Source organism: Panulirus ornatus, chromosome 31, assembly GCF_036320965.1.
Source record: "Panulirus ornatus isolate Po-2019 chromosome 31, ASM3632096v1, whole genome shotgun sequence".
In the NCBI taxonomy this organism is placed as follows: domain Eukaryota; kingdom Metazoa; phylum Arthropoda; class Malacostraca; order Decapoda; family Palinuridae; genus Panulirus; species Panulirus ornatus.
Window position 1 is genome coordinate 12,921,093 of NC_092254.1, and position 21,394 is coordinate 12,942,486.

General features: G+C 40.1%; 1 protein-coding gene across 4 annotated transcripts in view; it reads left to right on the forward strand.

Annotated features, from left to right (window-relative positions):
• Positions 1 to 20,992, forward strand: part of LOC139758827 (zinc finger MYM-type protein 3-like) — a 104,840-nt gene extending 83,848 nt beyond the window's left edge. For all 4 annotated transcript variants that reach the window (XM_071680661.1, XM_071680663.1, XM_071680662.1 and 1 more), the window contains 4 exons: positions 982 to 1,121; positions 12,561 to 12,693; positions 18,983 to 19,076; positions 20,367 to 20,992. In XM_071680661.1, the coding sequence (XP_071536762.1) occupies positions 982 to 1,121; positions 12,561 to 12,693; positions 18,983 to 19,076; positions 20,367 to 20,538 (539 nt within the window). In that variant the 3' untranslated portion in view covers positions 20,539 to 20,992. The remainder of the gene's footprint in view (positions 1 to 981; positions 1,122 to 12,560; positions 12,694 to 18,982; positions 19,077 to 20,366) is intronic.
• Positions 20,993 to 21,394: the final 402 nt, after the last annotated feature.

The following is a 21,394-nucleotide window of genomic DNA, read 5'->3' on the forward strand; positions in this document are numbered from 1 at the left end:
AAACACTTCCACTGTCACCTGCACATCCTTTTATATAACCCATGCTTCACATCTCTACATTACTGGGACTGCTATACCTATGCTTCACATCCATACAACATTACTGGGACTACTATACCTATGCTTCACATCCATACAACATTACTGGGACTACTATACTTATGCTTTACATCCATACAACGTTACTGGGACTACTATACCTATGCTTTATATCCATACAACATTACTGGGACTACTATACCTTTGCTTCACATCCATACAATATTACTGGGACTACTGTATCTTTAGACATAACCATTTTCACCCTCATAGATAACAACCTGTTTCCACACACTCTTCATTGCTCCAAGAACCTTTATCCTCTCAATCACTTCAGCTTTCATGGTTCCATTTGCTGTCTTGTCCACTCTTAGATACATAAAACACCTCATTTCTTCCAAATTTTCTCCATTCGGATTCACTCCCTGGCTAACATGTCCTTCTGCCCTACTAAATCTCATAACCTTGCTTTTATTCACATTTTCTCAACTTCCACCTTGTAGGGGCTTACACTATACCTGCTTATCCTCCCCTTATATATGGTGTGCCAAATGAACATATGTTGTGATGCACATGTTAGCTCAAAACTGATTTTAATGAATTTTCAAAGCAAATGATGCCCATCACATCATCAGAACATGAGTCATTTTATAAGATAATGCACATGTTGCATCACTGAAGCATGGGGGTGTTAGGAGCATGATAAAACTTTAAGTACAAGTCAGTGATGATTTTAGGTGAATAAACATTGCAGTGAAAAAGATTTTTCTCAGTTTAATCTGTAACAGTAAACTTCCTGACTGTCATTATTTTTGCATCAATAAGTCAGTACCCATTGTTCAGTCTTATGTATGTGGATATTCATCAGATAATCAAATAGAAAATGTATGTAAATTTCTGAAACCAATGCTTAATTGATCACAGATGATGACCCTGTTTCAGGCTTGTTGTCACCAGGTTCCTCTGGGGTAACAAGAATAACAGAAACAATGTTGTGGGAGTGTAGACAGCTTGGTGCACATACTCCACAAGTTCTCTTAAACACACTCTTCTATTTCAACACCAAAGTTTTTAAACTCAAGGTAGGTTCAGTGTAAAAGATTTTTTGATATATAAGCAACTTTAATTTCATTTTTCTTTATACTTATTCATTTTATTATATAGATTGTTTTAGTAGATTATATTCGTAATAGCCATAGGGAACCGGACTAATTACTCTTTAGAATAGTGATTCCAACATTGGGGGCCATGGCCCCCCGTAGGGCCATTTTGCCGTTTGAAGGGGGCTAGTGATTGCTGTATCTGATGATAATGATGCTGCTTAGACAGAACTTCTGAATCTAAAGGATGATGCAGGCACCAAGATTAAGCTTTGATATGAATTCTTCTCAATGTTTTAGTCATCGATGGCATCTTGCTACCCAAACTTGTGTGACCCTGTGTTCTGCCCTCATTTTACATTATATCACATTCCTGCAAGGCTGCTTTCTTTCACATTCTCCATGTCAAAGCAATATACTTTCTATTCCCCTATTTATGACCTGTGCAACTTATGACCATTTGTACATACAACTGAAAAAGTATGAATTAAAGAATATACATAGATATAAGAATTAAGTTTGGTCATATGTCTGCCATGCTGATGGCTGCGTGCATAAGATAGTAACTGTCTGACGATATCCCAACATTGTGTACATCATAGCATCTATCTCGGTTCTTATTGTCAATTACCATTCAGTAAGCACATGTTATTCAAGTGAATCTAATAAATTTTCAAGCTGGATTACACCATACTATATTAACCCCCAAGGAGAGTGAGAGGCATGCAAGGAATAGATTGAATTGGAATGATGTGGTATACCAGTGTCGACGTACTTTCAGTGGACTGAACCAGGGCATGTGAAATGTCTGGGGTAAACCATGGAAAGGTCTGTGGAGCCTGGATGTGGGTAGGGAGCTTTGGTTTCAGTGCATTGCACATGACAGCTAGAGACTGAGTGTGAACGAATGTGGCATTTTTTGTCTGTTTTCTTGGAGCCACTTCGCTGAAGTAGAGGGTAGCAATGCTGTTTCCTGTGGGGTAAGGTGGTGTGGGGAATGAATTGAAGGCAAATAAGTATGAATATTTACATTTGTATATATGTTTGTACCTGTGTATGTGTATATTATATATTTATTTATTTTTTATTTATTTTGCTTTGTCACTGTCTCCTGCGTAAGCGAGGTAGCACAAGGAAACAGACGAAAGAATGGCTCAACCCACCCACATACACATGTATATACATACACGTCCACACACGCAAATATACATACTTATACATCGCAACGTATACAGATATATACACACACAGACATATACATATATACACATGTACATAATTCATACTGTCTGCCTTTATTCATTCCCATCTCCACCCCGCCACACACGAAATAACAACCCCCTCCCCCTCATGTGTGCGAGGTAGTGTTAGGAAAAAAACAACAAAGGCCACATTCGTTCACACTCAGTCTCTAGCTGTCATGTAATAATGCACCGAAACCACAGCTCCCTTTCCACATCCAGGCCCCACAGAACTTTCCATGGTTTACCCCAGACGCTTCACATGCCCTGGTTCAATGCATTGACAGCACGTCGACTCCGGTATACCACATCGTTCCAATTCACTCTATTCCTTGCACGCCTTTCACCTTCCTGCATGTTCAGGCCCCGACCACTCAAAATCTTTTTCACTCCATCTTTTCACCTCCAATTTGGTCTCCCACTTCTCCTCTTTCCCTCCACCTCTGACACATATATTCTCTTGGTCAGTCTTTCCTCACTCATTCTCTCCATGTGACCAAACCATTTCAAAACACCCTCTTCTGCTCTCTCAACCACACTTTTTTTATTAACACACATCTCTCTTACCCTATTATTACTTACTTGATCAAACCACTTCACACCACATATTGTCCTCTAAACATCTCATTTTCAGCACATCCACCCTCCTCCGCACAACTCTATCCATAACCCACGCCTTGCAACCATATAACATTGTTGGAACCACTATTCCTTCAAGCATACCCATTTTTGCTTTTCGAGATAATGTGCTTGACTTCCACACATTCTTCAAGGCTCCCAGAACTTTCGCCCCCCACCCCCACCCAATGATTCACTTCCACTTCCATGGTTCCATCTGCTGCCAAATCCACTCCCAGATATCTAAAACACTTCACTTCCTCCAGTTTTTCTCCATTCAAAGTTACCTCCCAATTGACTTGTCCCTCAAATCTACTTTACCTAATAACCTTGCTCTTATTCACATTTACTCTTAACTTTCTTCTTTCACACACTTTAGCAAACTCAGTCACCAGCTTCTGTAGTTTCTCACTTGAATCAGCCACCAGCGCTGTATCATCAGCAAACAACAACTGACACGCTTCCCAAGCTCTCTCATCCCCAACAGACTTCATACTTGCCCCTCTTTCCAAAACTCTTGCATTCACCTCCCTAACAACCCCATCCATAAACAAATTAAACAACCATAGAGACATCACACACCCCTGCCGCAAACCTACGTTAACTGAGAACCAATCACTTTCCTTTCTTCTTACTTGTACACATGCCTTACACCCTTGATAAAAACTTTTCACTGCTTCTAACAACTTGCTTCCCACACCATATATTCTTAATACCTTACACAGAGCATCTCTATCAACTCATATCATATACCTTCTCCAGATCCATAAATGCTACATACAAATCCATTTTCTTTTCTAAGTATTTCTCACATACATTCTTCAAAGCAAACACCTGATCCACACATCCTCTACCACTTCTGAAACCACATTGCTCTTCCCCAATCTGATGCTCTGTACATACCTTCACCCTCTCAATCAATACCCTCCCATGTAATTTCCCAGGAATACTCAACAAACTTATACCTCTGTAATTTGAGCACTCACTTTTACCCCCTTTCCCTTTGTACAGTGGCACTATGCAAGCAATCTGCCAATCCTCAGGCACCTCACCATGAATCATACATACATTAAATAACCTTACCAACCAGTCAACAATACAGTCACCCCCTTTTTTAATAAATTCCACTGCAATACCATCCAAACCTGCTGCCTTGCCAGCTTTCATCTTCTGCAAAGCTTTTACTACCTCTTCTCTGTTTACCAAATCATTTTCCCTAACCCTCACACTTTGCACACTACCTCGACCAAAACACCCTATATCTGCCACTCTATCATCAAACACATTCAACAAACCTTCAAAATACTCACTCCATCTCCTTCTCACATCACCACTACTTGTTATCACCTCCCCATTAGCCCCTTCACTGAAGTTCCCATTTGCTCCCTTGTCTTAAGCACTTTATTTACCTCCTTCCAGAACATCTTTTCATTCTCCCCAAAATTTAATGATACTCTCTAACCCCAACTCTCATTTGCCCTCTTTTTCACCTCTTGCACCTTTCTCTTGACCTCCTGTCTCTTTCTTTTATACGTCTCCCAGTCATTTGCATTATTTCCCTGCAAAAATCGTCCAAATGCCTCTCTCTTCTCTTTCACTAATAATCTTACTTCTTCATCCCACCACTCACTACCCTTTCTAATCAACCCACCTCCCACGCTTCTCATGCCACAAGCATCTTTTGCGCAAGCCATCACTGCTTCCCTAAATACATCCCATTCCTCCCCCACTCCCCTTACCTCCTTTGTTCTCACCTTTTTCTATTCTGTACTCAGTCTCTCCTGGTACTTCCTCACACAAGTCTCCTTCCCAAGCTCACTTACTCTCACCACCCTCTTCCCCCCAACATTCTTTCTTCTTTTCTGAAAACCCATACAAATCTTCACCTTCGCCTCCACAAGATAATGATCAGACATCCCTCCAGTTGCACCTCTCAGCACATTAACATCCAAAAGTCTTGCTTTTGCGCGCCTGTCAATTAACACGTAATACAATAACGCTCTCTGGCCATCTCTCCTACTTACATACGTATACGTATTGCAGTGGAATTTATTAAAAATGGGGGTGACTGTGTTGTTGACTTGTTGGTAAGGATATTCATTGTATGTATGGTTCATGGTGAAGTGCCTGAGGATTGACAGAATGCATGCATAGTGCATAGGGGATATAGGTGTGTTCAAATTACATATGTATAAGTTTGTTGAGAAATTATATGGGAAATTATATTGAGAGGGTGAAGGGTTGTACAGAGCATCAGATTGGGGAAGAGCAGTGTGGTTTCAGAAATGTTAGAGGATGTGTGGATCAGGTGCTTGTTTTGAAGAATGTATGTGAGAAATACGTAGAAAACAAATGGGTTTGTATTTAGCATTTATGGATCTGGAGAAGGCATATGATAGAGTTGATAGAGATGCTCTGTGTAAGGTATTAATAGTGTATGGCATGGGAGGTAAGTTGCTAGAAGCGGTGAAAAGTTTTTATTGGGGATGTAAGGCATGTGTATAAGTAGGAAGAGAGAGTGATTGTTTCCCAATGAATGTCGGTTTACGGCAGGAGTGCGTGATGTCTCCATGGTTGTTTAATTTGTTTATGGATGGGGTAGTTAGGGAGGTGAATGCAAAGAGTTTTGGAGAGAGGGACAAGTGTGCAGTCTGTTGTTGGTGCCATTGAATCATACATACATTAAATTCTCTCTTCTTTTCTGAAAACCTCTACAGATCTTCACCTTCGCCTCCTCAAGATAATGATCAGACATCCCTCCAGTTGCACTTCTCAGTACATTAACATCCAAAAGTCTCTCTTCCGCGAACCTATCAATTAACACGTAATCCAATAATGCTCTCTGGCCATCTCTCCTACTTACATACATAAACTTATGTATATCTCTCTTTGTAAACCAGGTATTCCCAATCACCAGTCCTTTTTCAGCACATAAATGTATAAGCTCTTCACCATTTCCATATACAACACTGAACACCCCATGTACTCCAATTATTCCTTCAAAGCTACTAAAACACTCACTCAGCTTCTCCCAAAACACTTGCTTCTCATGATCTTTCTTCTCATGCCCAGGTGCATATGCACCAATGATCACCCATCTCTCTCCATCCATTTTCAGTTTTACCCATATCAGTCTAGAGTTTATTTTCTTACACTATTTCATACTCCCACTACTCCTTCCCTTGCTCTTGTCCTTTCACTAACCCCTGACTTTACTCCCAAGACATTCCCAAACCACTCTTCCCCTTTACCCTTGAGCTTCGTTTCACTCAGAGCCAAAATATCCATGCTCCTTTCCTCAAACATACTACCTATCTCTCCTTTTTTCTCATCTTGGTTACATCCACACACCTTTAGACACCCCAATCTGAGCCTTTGAGGAGGATGAGCACTCCCCGCATGGTTCCTTCTTCTGTTTCCCTTTTAGAAAGTTAAAATACAAGGAGGGGAGGGTTTCCAGGCCCCCGCTCCCGTCCCCTTTAGTCACCTTTTATGACACGTGAGGAATGTGTGGGAAGTATTCTTTCTCCCCTATCCCCAGGGATACTTAACAATATGTATATATTGTTAAGTATATGTATATATATGTGCGTATATGGGTGTATATGAGTGGATGGGCCATTCTTCGTGTGTTTTCTGGTGCTGACTCACTAATGTGGGAAACAGCGATTATGTATAATATTTAATATAATGATAAGGAGGAGTCATGGGAGTATGTGATAGAGTGTAGGAAAGTAAACTCTAGATTGATATGGATGAAATTGAAAGTGGATGGAGAGAGATGGGTAATTATTGGTGCCCATGCACCTGGTCATGAGAAGAAAGATGATGAGAAGCAAGTGTTTGGGGAGCAACTGAGTGAGTGTGTTAGCAGCTTTGATGCGCGAGACTGGGTTATAGTGACGTGTGATTTGAATGCAAAGGTGAGTAATGTGACAGTTGAGGGTATGAATAGTGTACATGGGGTGTTCAGTGTTTTAAATAGAAATGGTGAAGAGCTTGTAGGTTTGTGTGCTGAAAAAGGACTGGTGATTGGGAATACCTGGTTTAAAAAGAGAGATGTACATAAGTATACATATGTAAGTAGGAGAAATGGCCAGAGAGCATTATTGGATTATGTGTTGCTTGATAGGTGCATGTAAGAGAGACTTTTGGATGTTAATGTGCTGAGAGGGGCAACTGGAGGGATGTCTGATCATTATCATGGGGAGGCGAAGGTGAAGATTTGTAGAGGTTTTCAGAAAAGAAGAGAGAATGTTAGGGTGAAGAGAGTGGTGAGAGTAAATGAGCTTGGAAAGGAGACTTGTGTGAGGAAGTACCAGGAGAGATTGAATGCAGAATGGAAAAAGGTGAGAGCAAATGATGTAAGGGGAGTGGGGGAGGAATTGGATGTATTTAAGGAAGCATTGATGGCTTGCGCAAAAGATGCCTATGGCATGAGAAAGGTGGGAGATGGGCAGATAAGAAGGGTAGTGAGTGGAGGGATGAAGAAGTAAGATTGTTAGTGAAAGAGAAGAGAGAGACATTTGGATGATTTTTGCAGGGAAATAGTGCAAATGACTGGGAGATGTATAAAATGAAAGAGGCAGGAGGTCAAGAGAAAGGTGCAAGAGGTGAAAAAGAGGGGAAATGAGAGTTAGGGTGAGGGAGTATTGTTAAATTTCATGGAGAATAAAAAGATGTTTTGGAAGGAGGTAGATAAGGTACATAAGACAAGGGAACAAATGGGAATATCGGTGAAGGGGGCTAATGGGGAGGTAATAGCAAGTAGTGGGAAAGTGAGAAGATGGAGTGAGTATTTTGAAGGTTTGTTGAATGTGTTTGATGATGAGAGTGGCAGATATAGGGTGTTTTGGTCAAGGTGGTGTGCGAAATGAGAGGGTCAGGGAGAATGGTTTGGTAAACAGAGAAGAGGTAGTGAAAGCTTTGTGGAAGATAAAAGCCAGCAAGGCGGTGGGTTTGGATGGTATTGCAGTGGATTATTTTTTATTATTTTGCTTTGTCGCTGTCTCCCGCGTTTGTGAGGTAGTGCAAGGAAACAGACGAAAGAAATGGCCCAACCCACCCCCATACACAAGTATATACATACACGTCCCCACACGCAAATATACATACCCATACATCTCATTGTACACATGTATATACACACACAGACATATACATATATACACATGCACACAATTCACACTGTCTGCCTTTATTCATTCCCATTGCCACCTCGCCACACATGGAATAACATCCCCCTCCCCCCTCATGTGTGTGAGGTAGTGCTAGGAAAAGACAACAAAGGCCCCATTCGTTCACACTCAGTCTCTAGCTGTAATGCAATAATGCCCTAAACCACAGCTCCCTTTCCACATCCAGGCCCCATAGAACTTTCCATGGTTTACCCCAGACGCTTCACATGCCCTGATTCAATCCATTGACACACGTCGACCCCAGTATACCACACCGATCCAGTTCACTCTATTCCTTGCCCGCCTTTCACCCTCCTGCATGTTCAGGCCCCGATCACTCAAAATCTTTTTCACTCCATCTTTCCACCTCCAATTTGGTCTCCCACTTCTCCTCGTTCCCTCCACCTCCGACACATATATCCTCTTGGTCAATCTTTCCTCACTCATTCTCTCCATGTGCCCAAACCATTTCAAAACACCCTCTTCTGCTCTCTCAACCACGCTCTTCTTATTTCCACACATCTCTCTTACCCTTACATTACTTACTCGATCAAACCATCTCACACCACACATTGTCCTCATACGTCTCATTTCCAGCACATCCTCCCTCCTGCGCACAACTCTATCCATAGCCCATGCCTCGCAACCATACAACATTGTTGGAACCACTATTCCTTCAAACATACCCATTTTTGCTTTCGGAGATAATGTTCTCAACTTCCACACATTCTTCAAGGCTCCCAGGATTTTCTCCCTCTCCCCCAACCTATGATTCACTTCCGGTTCCATGGTTCCATCCGCTGCCAGATCCACTCCCAGATATCTAAAACACTTTACTTCCTCCAGTTTTTCTCCATTCCAACTTACCTCCCAATTGACTTGACCCTCAACTCTACTGTACCTAATAACCTTGCTCTTATTCACATTTACTCTTAACTTTCTTCTTTCACACACTTTAGCAAACTCAGTCACCAGCTTCTGCAGTTTCTCACATGAATCAGCCACCAGCGCTGTATCATCAGTGAACAACAACTGACTCACTTCCCAAGCTCTCTCATCCCCAACAGACTTCATACTTGCCCCTCTTTCCAAAACTCTTGCATTCACCTCCCTAACAACCCCATCCATAAACAAATTAAACAACCATGGAGACATCACACACTCCTGCCACAAACCTACATTCACTGAGAACCAGTCACTTTCCTATCTTCCTACACGTACACATGCCTTACATCCTCGATAAAAACTTTTCACTGCTTCTAACAACTTGCCTCCCACACCATATATTCTTAATACCTTCCACAGAGCATCTCTATCAACTCTATCAAATGCCTTCTCCAGATCCATAAGTGCTACATACAAATCCATTTGCTATAATGATAATAATAATAATAATTTTTTTTTATTTTTTTTTTTTTTTTTTATACTTTGTCGCTGTCTCCCGCGTTTGCGAGGTAGCGCAAGGAAACAGACGAAAGAAATGGCCCAACCCCCCCCCCCCATACACATATACATACACACGTCCACACACGCAAATATACATACCTACACAGCTTTCCATGGTTTACCCCGGACGCTTCACATGCCTTGATTCAATCCACTGACAGCACGTCAACCCCTGTATACCACATCACTCCAATTCGCTCTATTTCTTGCCCTCCTTTCACCCTCCTGCATGTTCAGGCCCCGATCACACAAAATCCTTTTCACTCCATCTTTCCACCTCCAATTTGGTCTCCCTCTTCTCCTCGTTCCCTCCACCTCCGACACATATATCCTCTTGGTCAATCTTTCCTCACTCATTCTCTCCATGTGCCCAAACCATTTCAAAACACCCTCTTCTGCTCTCTCAACCACGCTCTTTTTATTTCCACACATCTCTCTTACCCTTACGTTACTTACTTGATCAAACCACCTCACACCACACATTGTCCTCAAACATCTCATTTCCAGCACATCCATCCTCCTGCGCACAACTCTATCCATAGCCCACGCCTCGCAACCATACAACATTGTTGGATCCACTATTCCTTCAAACATACCCATTTTTGCTTTCCGAGATAATGTTCTCGACTTCCACACATTCTTCAAGGCTCCCAGAATTTTCGCCCCCTCCCCCACCCTATGATCCACTTCCACTTCCATGGTTCCATCCGCTGCCAGATCCACTCCCAGATATCTAAAACACTTCACTTCCTCCAGTTTTTCTCCATTCAAACTCACCTCCCAATTGACTTGACCCTCAACCCTACTGTACCTAATAACCTTGCTCTTATTCACATATACTCTTAACTTTCTTCTTTCACACACTTTACCAAACTCAGTCACCAGCTTCTGCAGTTTCTCACATGAATCAGCCACCAGCGCTGTATCATCAGCGAACAACAACTGACTCACTTCCCAAGCTCTCTCATCCCCAACAGACTTCATACTTGCCCCTCTTTCCAAAACTCTTGCATTCACCTCCCTAACAACCCCATCCATAAACAAATTAAACAACCATGGAGACATCACACACCCCTGCCGCAAACCTACATTCACTGAGAACCAATCACTTTCCTCTCTTCCTACACGTACACATGCCTTACATCCTCGATAAAAACTTTTCACTGCTTCTAACAACTTGCCTCCCACACCATATATTCTTAATACCTTCCACAGAGCATCTCTATCAACTCTATCATATGCCTTCTCCAGATCCATAAATGCTACATACAAATCCATTTTCTTTTCTAAGTATTTCTCACATACATTCTTCAAAGCAAACACCTGATCCACACATCCTCTACCACTTCTGAAATCACACTGCTCTTCCCCAATCTGATGCTCTGTACATGCCTTCACCCTCTCAATCAATACCCTCCCATATAATTTACCAGGAATACTCAACAAACTTATACCTCTGTAATTTGAGCACTCACTCTTATCCCCTTTGCCTTTGTACAATGGCACTATGCACGCATTCCGCCAATCCTCAGGCACCTCACCGTGAGTCATACATACATTAAATAACCTTACCAACCAGTCAACAATACAGTCACCCCCTTTTTTAATAAATTCCACTGCAATACCATCCAAACCTGCTGCCTTGCCGGCTTTCATCTTCCGCAAAGCTTTTACTACCTCTTCTCTGTTTACCAAATCATTTTCCCTAACCCTCTCACTTTGCACACCACCTCGACCAAAACACCCTATATCTGCCACTCTATCATCAAACACATTCAACAAACCTTCAAAATACTCACTCCATCTCCTTCTCACATCACCACTACTTGTTATCACCTCCCCATTTGCGCCCTTCACTGAAGTTCCCATTTGCTCCCTTGTCTTACGCACTTTATTTACCTCCTTCCAGAACATCTTTTCATTCTCCCTAAAATTTAATGATACTCTCTCACCCCAACTCTCATTTGCCCTAATAATGATAATAATAATAATGATAATGATGATAATGATAATGATGATATAATTTTATTGAATTTCTTTTTATTTTGAAGTGTTGCTCTTGGGGGAAGCTGATATTTTAGGCCCACCATAGTTGACAGGTTAGAAGTTTTTAAGTGAATGGAAAACAATGTAAATATAGACAGTGTAAGAATGTTGTAGCTTTTATGTGGATATGAAATGCAAGTTTATGTATGGTCAGAAAAGTAAAGAATAAGAGATGTTGAGATAGGTAGCTTGCACAGTATTTTTAAAACGAACAAGTTGGGTAGAGTGAAAAATGAAAATGTGAAAGATATATGATGTAAGGAAAAAGATAGGCATATAAAGGAAAGTTTTTTTTAGGATGACATGGGCTTGTAGGACATATGGCAGATAATAGGTTGGTTTTGAAGATGAACAGTAATACTTAGAAGGTCCCTCATTGACTCTCTACTCTTACTCTTATGGTCTATAGACAGTGATGTAGTCCCCTCAAAGGTGACTTTTCACTTGATGTGTTACCACTTGGAGGCAGAGTTGAGGGGGAGATAGACTGATGGAGAGATACTAACATAGAACTGATTAGGGCTAAGGATATTTCAGATGATGCCAGAGGAATGTTTAGAGATAATATGTAGTTAAAGCATTTTGTGTACAGAGATGCTATGAATGTTAATGTTGGTCCAACTTGAGAAATCGACATAGTAAGCAAATAGAAAAATCAAGTGAATTTTAAGTGTAGAAATTTTGTGTCAACTCATTGGGCATGTGTTGAGGGTGTGTATTAGTGATTTAAGATTGTGCCTGATGTGCCTCATGTAACTAGAGATAGAATTAGATTTAAGATTGTGCCTGATGTGCCTCATGTAACTAGGGATAGAATTAATGGGAGTGAATATAGGGAATGGGCTAACTTTCAAAGTAACCATATCAAAGAATTTTACTTATTTACTTTGCAGACAGTAGAGGAGCACTATGCCTTGTCATTTGTACAAATTGTGAAACAGTGGAGAAGATCAAATGTTGGTCAGGAAGGTTCTGTTACGAGGACTTCTCTACTTAAATATTACCCAAAAAAATCTTCAGAGGAAGGTTAGTAATTTGATCATTTACTGATTATTTTGTGTTTCATATTGGAATATTATATACTCGACAGTGATTTGAAGCGGTATTTCAGAAAGTGTCTATGCTGAATTTTTTTCCCCTAAAGAAAACACAAAGTTCCCTCATTTCATCCTAAAGAAGTCAATTTAAGAAGTGAGTTTTACTTGGCTATCTCCCTGGAAGGTTCTTAGGATAAAACTTTGAAGGGACAGGATGAAAACAAGTAAAAGCAACATTGCTTCTGTAATAACAAAAGGTAATTTTCTTCAGCGTGATGCTTTTCATGCATAACAGAACAAAGACATATACTGATGGCTCAAAATGTGATGAAGGTTTAGGCTTTGTTGTAGTTATTGAAGAAGAATGTTATATAGGAAAACAACTAGAAGAATCCTTCATATTTACTGCAAAACTATCTGTTATTCAAAATGCACTTAAAAAAAGTTGTCGTGACTATATTACACTCTGCTCCAGTGCATCCCATTGTTCAGAAAAGAATCCACTCTAACCATAATAACGAAGAATTTTGCTAATGTTCAGAGCATGTTGGTATCAGCAGCAAGAAATAGCAGATGCTGAGGAAAAAACAGCTATATCTAGGGGGCTATACACAGGAATTTTTCCTTACAGGGATTTTATAGGCAGAATAAATGACTATGTTATATATAAGTGTCTTACTAGGTAAGACTTATGACCCCAAAAAATAACAACATGAGGATAGAGAGAGGTACTAGTATGGATCTCTCTGGTCTGCTGAAGATTTATCATACTGTGCTGAACCTTGGGCATAACCTATGCCCCACCCACATGTAGACTGCTAGCTTTCTGTCCCACATAACACTTGACAATACTTCACAGCTCATTCTTTGTAACCCAAGATTTTCCTGTAGTGAGCACTGTACGTTAGCCTTGCCTTTGGGCAGATTGGTGGGAGCAATAGATATATGTAGTAGGTAGGAACATTTTTTTTTTTTTTTTTTTTTTTTTTAATTTTCCAAAAGAAGGAACAGAGAATTGGGCCAGGTGAGGGTATTCCCTCAAAGGCCCAGTCCTCTGTTCTTAATGCTACCTCGCTAATGCGGGAAATGGCGAATAGTTTGAAAGAAAAAAGGAACATTAGACATGAGCATTAGGTAGAGGTATTAGGTAGAAACATAAGTTAGGAGCATTTTAGGTAGAAGTAATAGGTTGGGACATTAGGTAGTACATTAGGTTTAAATAGTCTGTAAGAACTTTAGATATGAGCCTCAGATAGCACTGAGCTAGAATTGTCCCTTGCTGTTGGCTTGTTAAGGCTGAGGCACTAAAAGCTAAAAAGTAGCACTAGAGTTTGCTTTTATGGGGAGACTTTTGCCATGGCAATCCCCTTAAGGAAGTTCCCTTAGCGAACGGACAAGAGAGATATTATCAAATAGATATAGATAGAGACCTATCCCAACATGGGACTCTTCTGTTGCAATTTTAGAAAGAATACTTCCCACATATCCCCTGCATGTCATAGAAGGCAACTAAAAGGGGTGGGAAATCCTTCCCTTCAGTTTTTAATTTTTCAAAAGAAGTAACAGAAGTGGGCCAAGTGAGGATTTTCTCCTTTAAGGGGCTCATTTCTTTGTTCTTCATGCTACCTCACTGACAAGGGAAATGGCAAATATGTATGAACTTTTTTCTTTTTTCCTATAGATTGTTGAACTTCTTTGAGAAATCCAAAATATATATAATCATAAATTGATGGTTCTAAGTTTTTAGATTTACCAGGAATACTCAACAAACTTATACCTCAGTAATTTGAGCACTCACTCTTATCCCCTTTGCCTTTGCACAGTGGCACTATGCACGCATTCCGCCAATCCTCAGGCACCTCACCATGAGTCATACATACATTAAATAACCTTACCAACCAGTCAATAATACAGTCATCTTCTTTTTTAATAGATTCCACTGCAATACCATCCAAACCTGCTGCCTTGCCGGCTTTCATCTTCTGCAAAGCTTTTACTACTTCTCTGTTTACCAAATCATTTTCCCTAACCCTCTCACTTTGCACACCAACTCGACCAAAACACCCTATATCTGCCACTCTATCATCAAACACATTCAACAAACCTTCAAAATACTCACTCCATCTCCTTCTCACATCACCACTACTTGTTATCACCTCCCCATTTGCGCCCTTCACTGAAGTTCCCATTTGCTCCCTTGTCTTACGCATGTACAGAGCATCAGATTGGGGAAGAGCAGTGTGGTTTCAGAAGTGGTAGAGGATGTGTGGATCAGGTGTTTGCTTTGAAGAATGTATGTGAGAAATACTTAGAAAAGCAAATGGATTTGTATGTAGCATTTATGGATCTGGAGAAGGCATATGATAGAGTTGATAGAGATGCTCTGTGGAAGGTATTAAGAATATATGGTGTGGGAGGCAAGTTGTTAGAAGCAGTGAAAAGTTTTTATCGAGGATGTAAGGCATGTGTACGTGTAGGAAGAGAGGAAAGTGATTGGTTCTCAGTGAATGTAGGTTTGTGGCAGGGGTGTGTGACGTCTCTATGGTTGTTTAATTTGTTTATGGATGGGGTTGTTAGGGAGGTGAATGCAAGAGTTTTGGAAAGAGGGGCAAGTATGAAGTCTGTTGGGGATGAGAGAGCTTGGGAAGTGAGTCAGTTGTTGTTCGCTGATGATACAGCGCTGGTGGCTGATTCATGTGAGAAACTGCAGAAGCTAGTGACTGAGTTTGGTAAAGTGTGTGAAAGAAGAAAGTTAAGAGTAAATGTGAATAAGAGCAAGGTGATTAGGTACAGTAGGGGTGAGGGTCAAGTCAATTGGGAGGTAAGTTTGAATTGAGAAAAACTGGAGGAAGTAAAGTGTTTTAGATATCTGGGAGTGGATCTGGCAGCGGATAGAACCATGGAACCGGAAGTGGATTATAGGGAGGGGGAGGGGACGAAAATCCAGGGAGCCTTGAAGAATGTGTGGAAGTCGAGAACATTATCTCGGAAAGCAAAAATGGGTATGTTTGAAGGAATAGTGGTTCCAACAATGTTGTATGGTTGCGAGGCGTGGGCTATGGATAGAGTTGTGTGCAGGAGGATGGATGTGCTGGAAATGAGATGTTTGAGGACAATGTGTGGTGTGAGGTGGTTTGATCGAGTAAGCAACGTAAGGGTAAGAGAGATGTGTGGAAATAAAAAGAGCGTGGTTGAGAGAGCAGAAGAGGGTGTTTTGAAATGGTTTGGGTACATGGAGAGAATGAGTGAGGAAAGATTGACCAAGAGGATATATGTGTCGGAGGTGGAGGGAACGAGAAGAGGGAGACCAAATTGGAGGTGGAAAGATGGAGTGAAAAAGATTTTGTGTGATCGGGGCCTGAACATGCAGGAGGGTGAAAGGAGGGCAAGGAATAGAGTGAATTGGATTGATGTGGTATACCGAGGTTGACGTGCTGTCAGTGGATTGAATCAGGGCATGTGAAGCGCCTGGGGTAAACCATGGAAAGCTGTGTAGGTATGTATATTTGCGTGTGTGGACGTATGTATATACATGTGTATGGGGGTGGGTTGGGCCATTTCTTTCGTCTGTTTCCTTGCGCTACCTCGCAAACGCGGGAGACAGCGACAAAGCAAAAAAGAAAAAAAAAAAAAGTTTTTAGATATCTCTTTTGTGCTAAAATGCACTGAATAACTATTAGGTAACTTCAAACATTCCACAAAAGAAATTGGTTAAGCCTTTACCCCAAGAAACTATTATTGGGTGAATCAAGAAGGTAATACTATGTTTACACCTTGGTCTGTTATCTTAGAGCCCACGATGTAAGGAAAGTGACATTTACCATGGATTTTTCAAGGAATCTTTCATGGAATGAACTTAGCAAGAGAGGTCTCTGGCATTTGACAAAAACTTTTTTCATTGTCTTTCTTTAGATCTGACTGACCTCCCTCATTTGGCTTTGAGTAAGCTGACTTCAGAAGAGGGTGGTCTGAAAAGTGGCTAAGCTTTCCTTTAGTTTTGATGTTTTAGGTTTTCCCTTAATTTCATTCTAGCCAGTGTGAGTATGTTCTCAGATGCTCATAGGGTTCTATCTATAGTTAGTGAAGTTAGGTTTTTGAAAAATTCATTGTACAATAGGCAGGGCCTTATGAATATCCAAAAATTCTCTCTTCCCTTCCTTTCCATCTCTTTGAAAAAGCATTTTTTGATTTGTGACTGGAAGAGATTAATGGTGGTGGCTAGCTACTTCATGCTGTCTCAGCTCTGCCCGTGACTTCATAGGCCTTGTTTTTGAGGTCTTATGTACAAGCATTCACCAGTTTCTTATGATTTGTAATGATCAAAATCCTCAAGGATGTGCCTTTTGGGTTTTATTACCTCAGGTAGAGCTCTGCCAGTGGTAGAGAAGTTATTTTTGCTCCTTCAAAGCTTGTATTTTTGCTGTTGGGAAATCAGATTTTTTTAATGTTGACAGTAGCTTAGGCTTATGCTTTTTCTTTTTTTTTGAGGCTCCAGTCACAGACAAATGTCCACATCAAGGCCGGGCCTTGATTGAAATATAGAAAGGATTATGAAAGGGAAAATGAAGTGATGGGGAAAGTATTTACTAATTTTGGAGGATATGATAAACCTTTCTCTTAAAATGTACCAGGTCATAGTTATTGAGAAAGACATGAAAGGGTAGAGTTCCAAAGCTTTGAGGTGTTGGGAAAGAAACAGTTATCTTAACAGTCTACCCATGAGTTGCCAATGGCCACACAGTGATCACAGGACACAGCAGCCTGCTGAGTATTGTGTGATCTAGCTAGTGTTGGGGTACACAAGCAGCCAACTCTTAGGAGCAAAACCCAAAGTGATACCTATAAAAGAGGGAAAGTGAACCAACATTACAGTGTAGGGCAAGTGGGTCAAGTTTGGAAGATATCCTGGAACAGTTTATAAGTCAAGACCGTTTTCTACTCAACTCTGTCAAGTAAGGATGCAGAGCTAGAACCACCCAGATGTGAGAGCAGTCTGTCAAGTAAGGATGCAGAGCTAGAACCACCCAAATGTGAGAGCAGTACTCCATACAAGAATGAATCAGTCCTTTATAAATGGAGCAAGTGTTTGGAAGTAAAGAAGTATCTACATCTAAACAGGACACCCAATTTCTTATAGACAAACTTAGCTATTCCTTTAATGTGGGGTTTCCTAGTAATGAGTGTATGTTACAATAATACCAAGTATGTTCATTGAGTCAAGAGGTGGAATTACTGGACTGTCAGAGGAAAGGTGAGAGTTGTGAGGAATTGCTGATAGAGAGATGGATAGAAACTGGGTCCTGGAGGCATTAGATTTGATAAGATTTCGTCTACCCCCAATGAGATATCCTGTCCAAGCCTGAGTTTATTGAGGAAGCTGTGTCAAGACAAGATGTAGGTAGATAGAGTGAGATGAGGGAGCAGAATTGAAGAATGTGGATGAATGCAGTGTTGAGTCATCAGCATATTAGTGGACTTGATTATTTGTGGAAGAGAGGAAATTGTTGAAGAAAAGGAGAAAAAGTGTAGGAGATAGGACAAAATCTTGAGGGACACAGCTGTTGGAGGTGAGGCTGATCCATCAACAACTACAGAGATAGATCAGCTGAAGAGGAAGCTTGATATTAAGGAGCAAAGTGAGGTAGGGAAGACAAAAGATGGTAGCTTAGAGATGAGACCTTGATGCCAGGCATATTTTCATGTTCGTTATTATTTAACTGTATTGAAGATCAGTCTGTGCTCGCATGCACACATACACAGACACACAGACACACACACAGCCACACACACACACACACACACACATACACACACACACACACACACACACACACACACACACACACACACACACACACACACACACACACACACACACACAAATACATCCTTGTTATTGAATTAGGGATATCAACAGATCAGAGCTTGGAATCAACTCTCATATCCATCTTTGGGTCTGTATTGATTGATATGAAGTTGTAGGCTGTTTGTTTTCTGTTGATCTTATCAGAGTTTAAGGATATACTTAAATAGTCTTGTGCATGTTGGCATTTTGAACTGTTCCTCAAGTACTATTAGATACTGTTCTTAGAATCTTGATATAATTGATGTAGATACCTGTCTCTGAATTATTACAAGACTGGCAAAGAATTGATTGATGCTTTCTTTTTGTAATATATGTAAGAAATATTGAAATTATGAGAGATCTTAATATAAATGATTGATTTCAAACAGTTATTCTAAGATTTGTATTATCATTCTTTACCTTTGTATTGCAGATGGAAAACCAAAGAGAAATTTTGAGATGCATGAAAATAGAGATGATCCACTTAGATGCCCAGTCAAGCTTTATGAATTTTATGTTTCTAAATGGTGAGTATTGTTTTGTATTTTTGCAGAATATTGAAATTTGATTCTTTGAAAGATAAAAATATATTAATCTTATATTTATTATACTTAGTCGCTGTTTCCTGCATCAGCGAGTAGCACCAGGAAACAGAGGAAGAATGGCCCATTCACTTATATACACACTTGGCTTGTGGGTGAGGGGATGTCACAGTCTCATGACAGGAGTTTAGATAGTTGAAGAAAGATATAAAATTTGCAGAATTAAGAGAGCAATAGGTGAAACACAGGACAAGTGTGGTAGTAGGGAGATAGATTTTGAACCATGTAACATCCAAGTTTGGAAACTCAAGGTCCTTGAGGTGTGCAACAGGTGTGTTTATCTTGGAATATGCACAAACACCACCTGTGAACCAGAATCGTGAGTGGAGGTTATGATTAGATGTGAAAAAGGGAGTAGTGAGAACGTCGTTAGACAAATGTGTCTCACAGTTAAGTAACATATTAGGAGAGGCTCTGAACACATGGTGTTCAACGAAGGAGAGTTTGCTGGAGAGACCACGGTTGGTATAGTGCATAGAAAAAGAGGAAGGTCTCACAGGGAGGGAAAGGTTGTGGGAGGAATGAGTACTACTACTACTGCCGGAGACCTCCCCCTAATTGGCAGTAGATTCAGGCAGAAACCCAGAGATTCTTAGAACCCCATGATGCTGGGGACTAGGGGCCATAGATTTGACGACTCTGTCATGATGTTACTTATAAATGTTTGAGTGGACAGGAATTGGCAAGTGTACTTGTGTGAAAAGAAAGTAATGATAGTAAGCAAGGTTTGATTAGGTGTATGGTTCGTGTAAGAAGATGGTAGGACTAGCCTGGTAGTTCTGTTTTACTGAGACAGAAAGCAAGACCAGCAATCCTGACATGGAAAGTGTAAGATGGTTTCGGACACTGCTTTAACGCTCCTCACTTTGTTATCTTATATGTTCTTCATTAGAATATAACTGAATTATTTCACTGGTTTAAAATGCACTTTGATATATATTATTGTATTTATCAGTTGTGATTAAAAGATGCGTTTTAGTTTTAAGAACTGAAAAAAGTGTATGGTACAGAAATAGATGTTTTCACTCATATCACATGTAACTTCTGTTCAAATCCAAATCCAAATAGGATACTTCTTGCTTTGATGTTTATTGACCCTTAGTTATGTCATGTCTAGGCCTCATAGTCTTCTTTGAGAATGCTGTCTCACATGTAGGGAAATTGCTAGAAAAGTATGTGTGATTTTCTGTTTTATAATTTTTTTTTCTCTCTCAGCCCGGAAAGTGTACGCAATCAGCCTAACATGTTCTATGTTTATCCTGAGCGATCCTGTGTCCCTGATTCTCCAACGTGGTTTTCAACTCAAGCTGTGCAGCCTTCCAGTCTCTCAAAAATGCTGCATCGTGCACTAATGGTGAGGGAAGTACAGGAAGCTCTAATGGAATGAAGACATTTCAGTTTTATATACTAATAAATGTTGTTAACAACTGATATATGTGAAATCTGACCACATTCAAAATCAAGGGGTGCCTGAGGACACTGTTATTTCCTATGTGAGAAGTTATGATGAAATTGGAAAACAGAAATTATCAGCTGTGCTGTGGTGATAAGGTATTACAGATCAGCCACAGTTACATCTATTGCTTCGGTCTAAAAAAGACCTGAAATACATAACTGAAATGTGCACATAAACAAGAGCTGCCCCTGATGAATTGAAGTACAATGTACAGTTTTTATATAATTTGAGATGGTTTCTTCTAGAGTCAAAGCTGTATTAACTACAAGGACATTTTTTTTTCTAAGAGGCTTATGTATAGTGGCAGTATCTGAAAATGAATAAAATTTCTTTTGAGACAAACACTCTTGTTCACTAGCATCTTATCCTTTTCTTTCTTATTTTTCTCTCTCCATATTTTAAAAGAGCAGCATATTTCAAACATTATGGGAATTATATATACTCTTACTAAACTGTGATCAGTAACTTTTGAGATTGGTTATTATTTTTAACCAAATTTCAGGTTCTGTTGTATGTCTTCGATGTGGTATGCCTATGTGGTATGCACATAACCAAAAGTTACAGAAATTGAAGTGTAGTAATTTCAATAAATTTCTTGATAAATGACATTCCTGATTAAGAGGATTTTTTGTGATTTGTCCAGTAAATATACTAATATTCAATAGCATACAGGCTTTATGTACACAGGATTTTACTTGTTCATTCAGTAAAGTTTTAGTTGCTGGAATATATACAAGAACATCATCATTTGTAAGAATGAATATTAACCTTGTCAGCAGAAAATGTG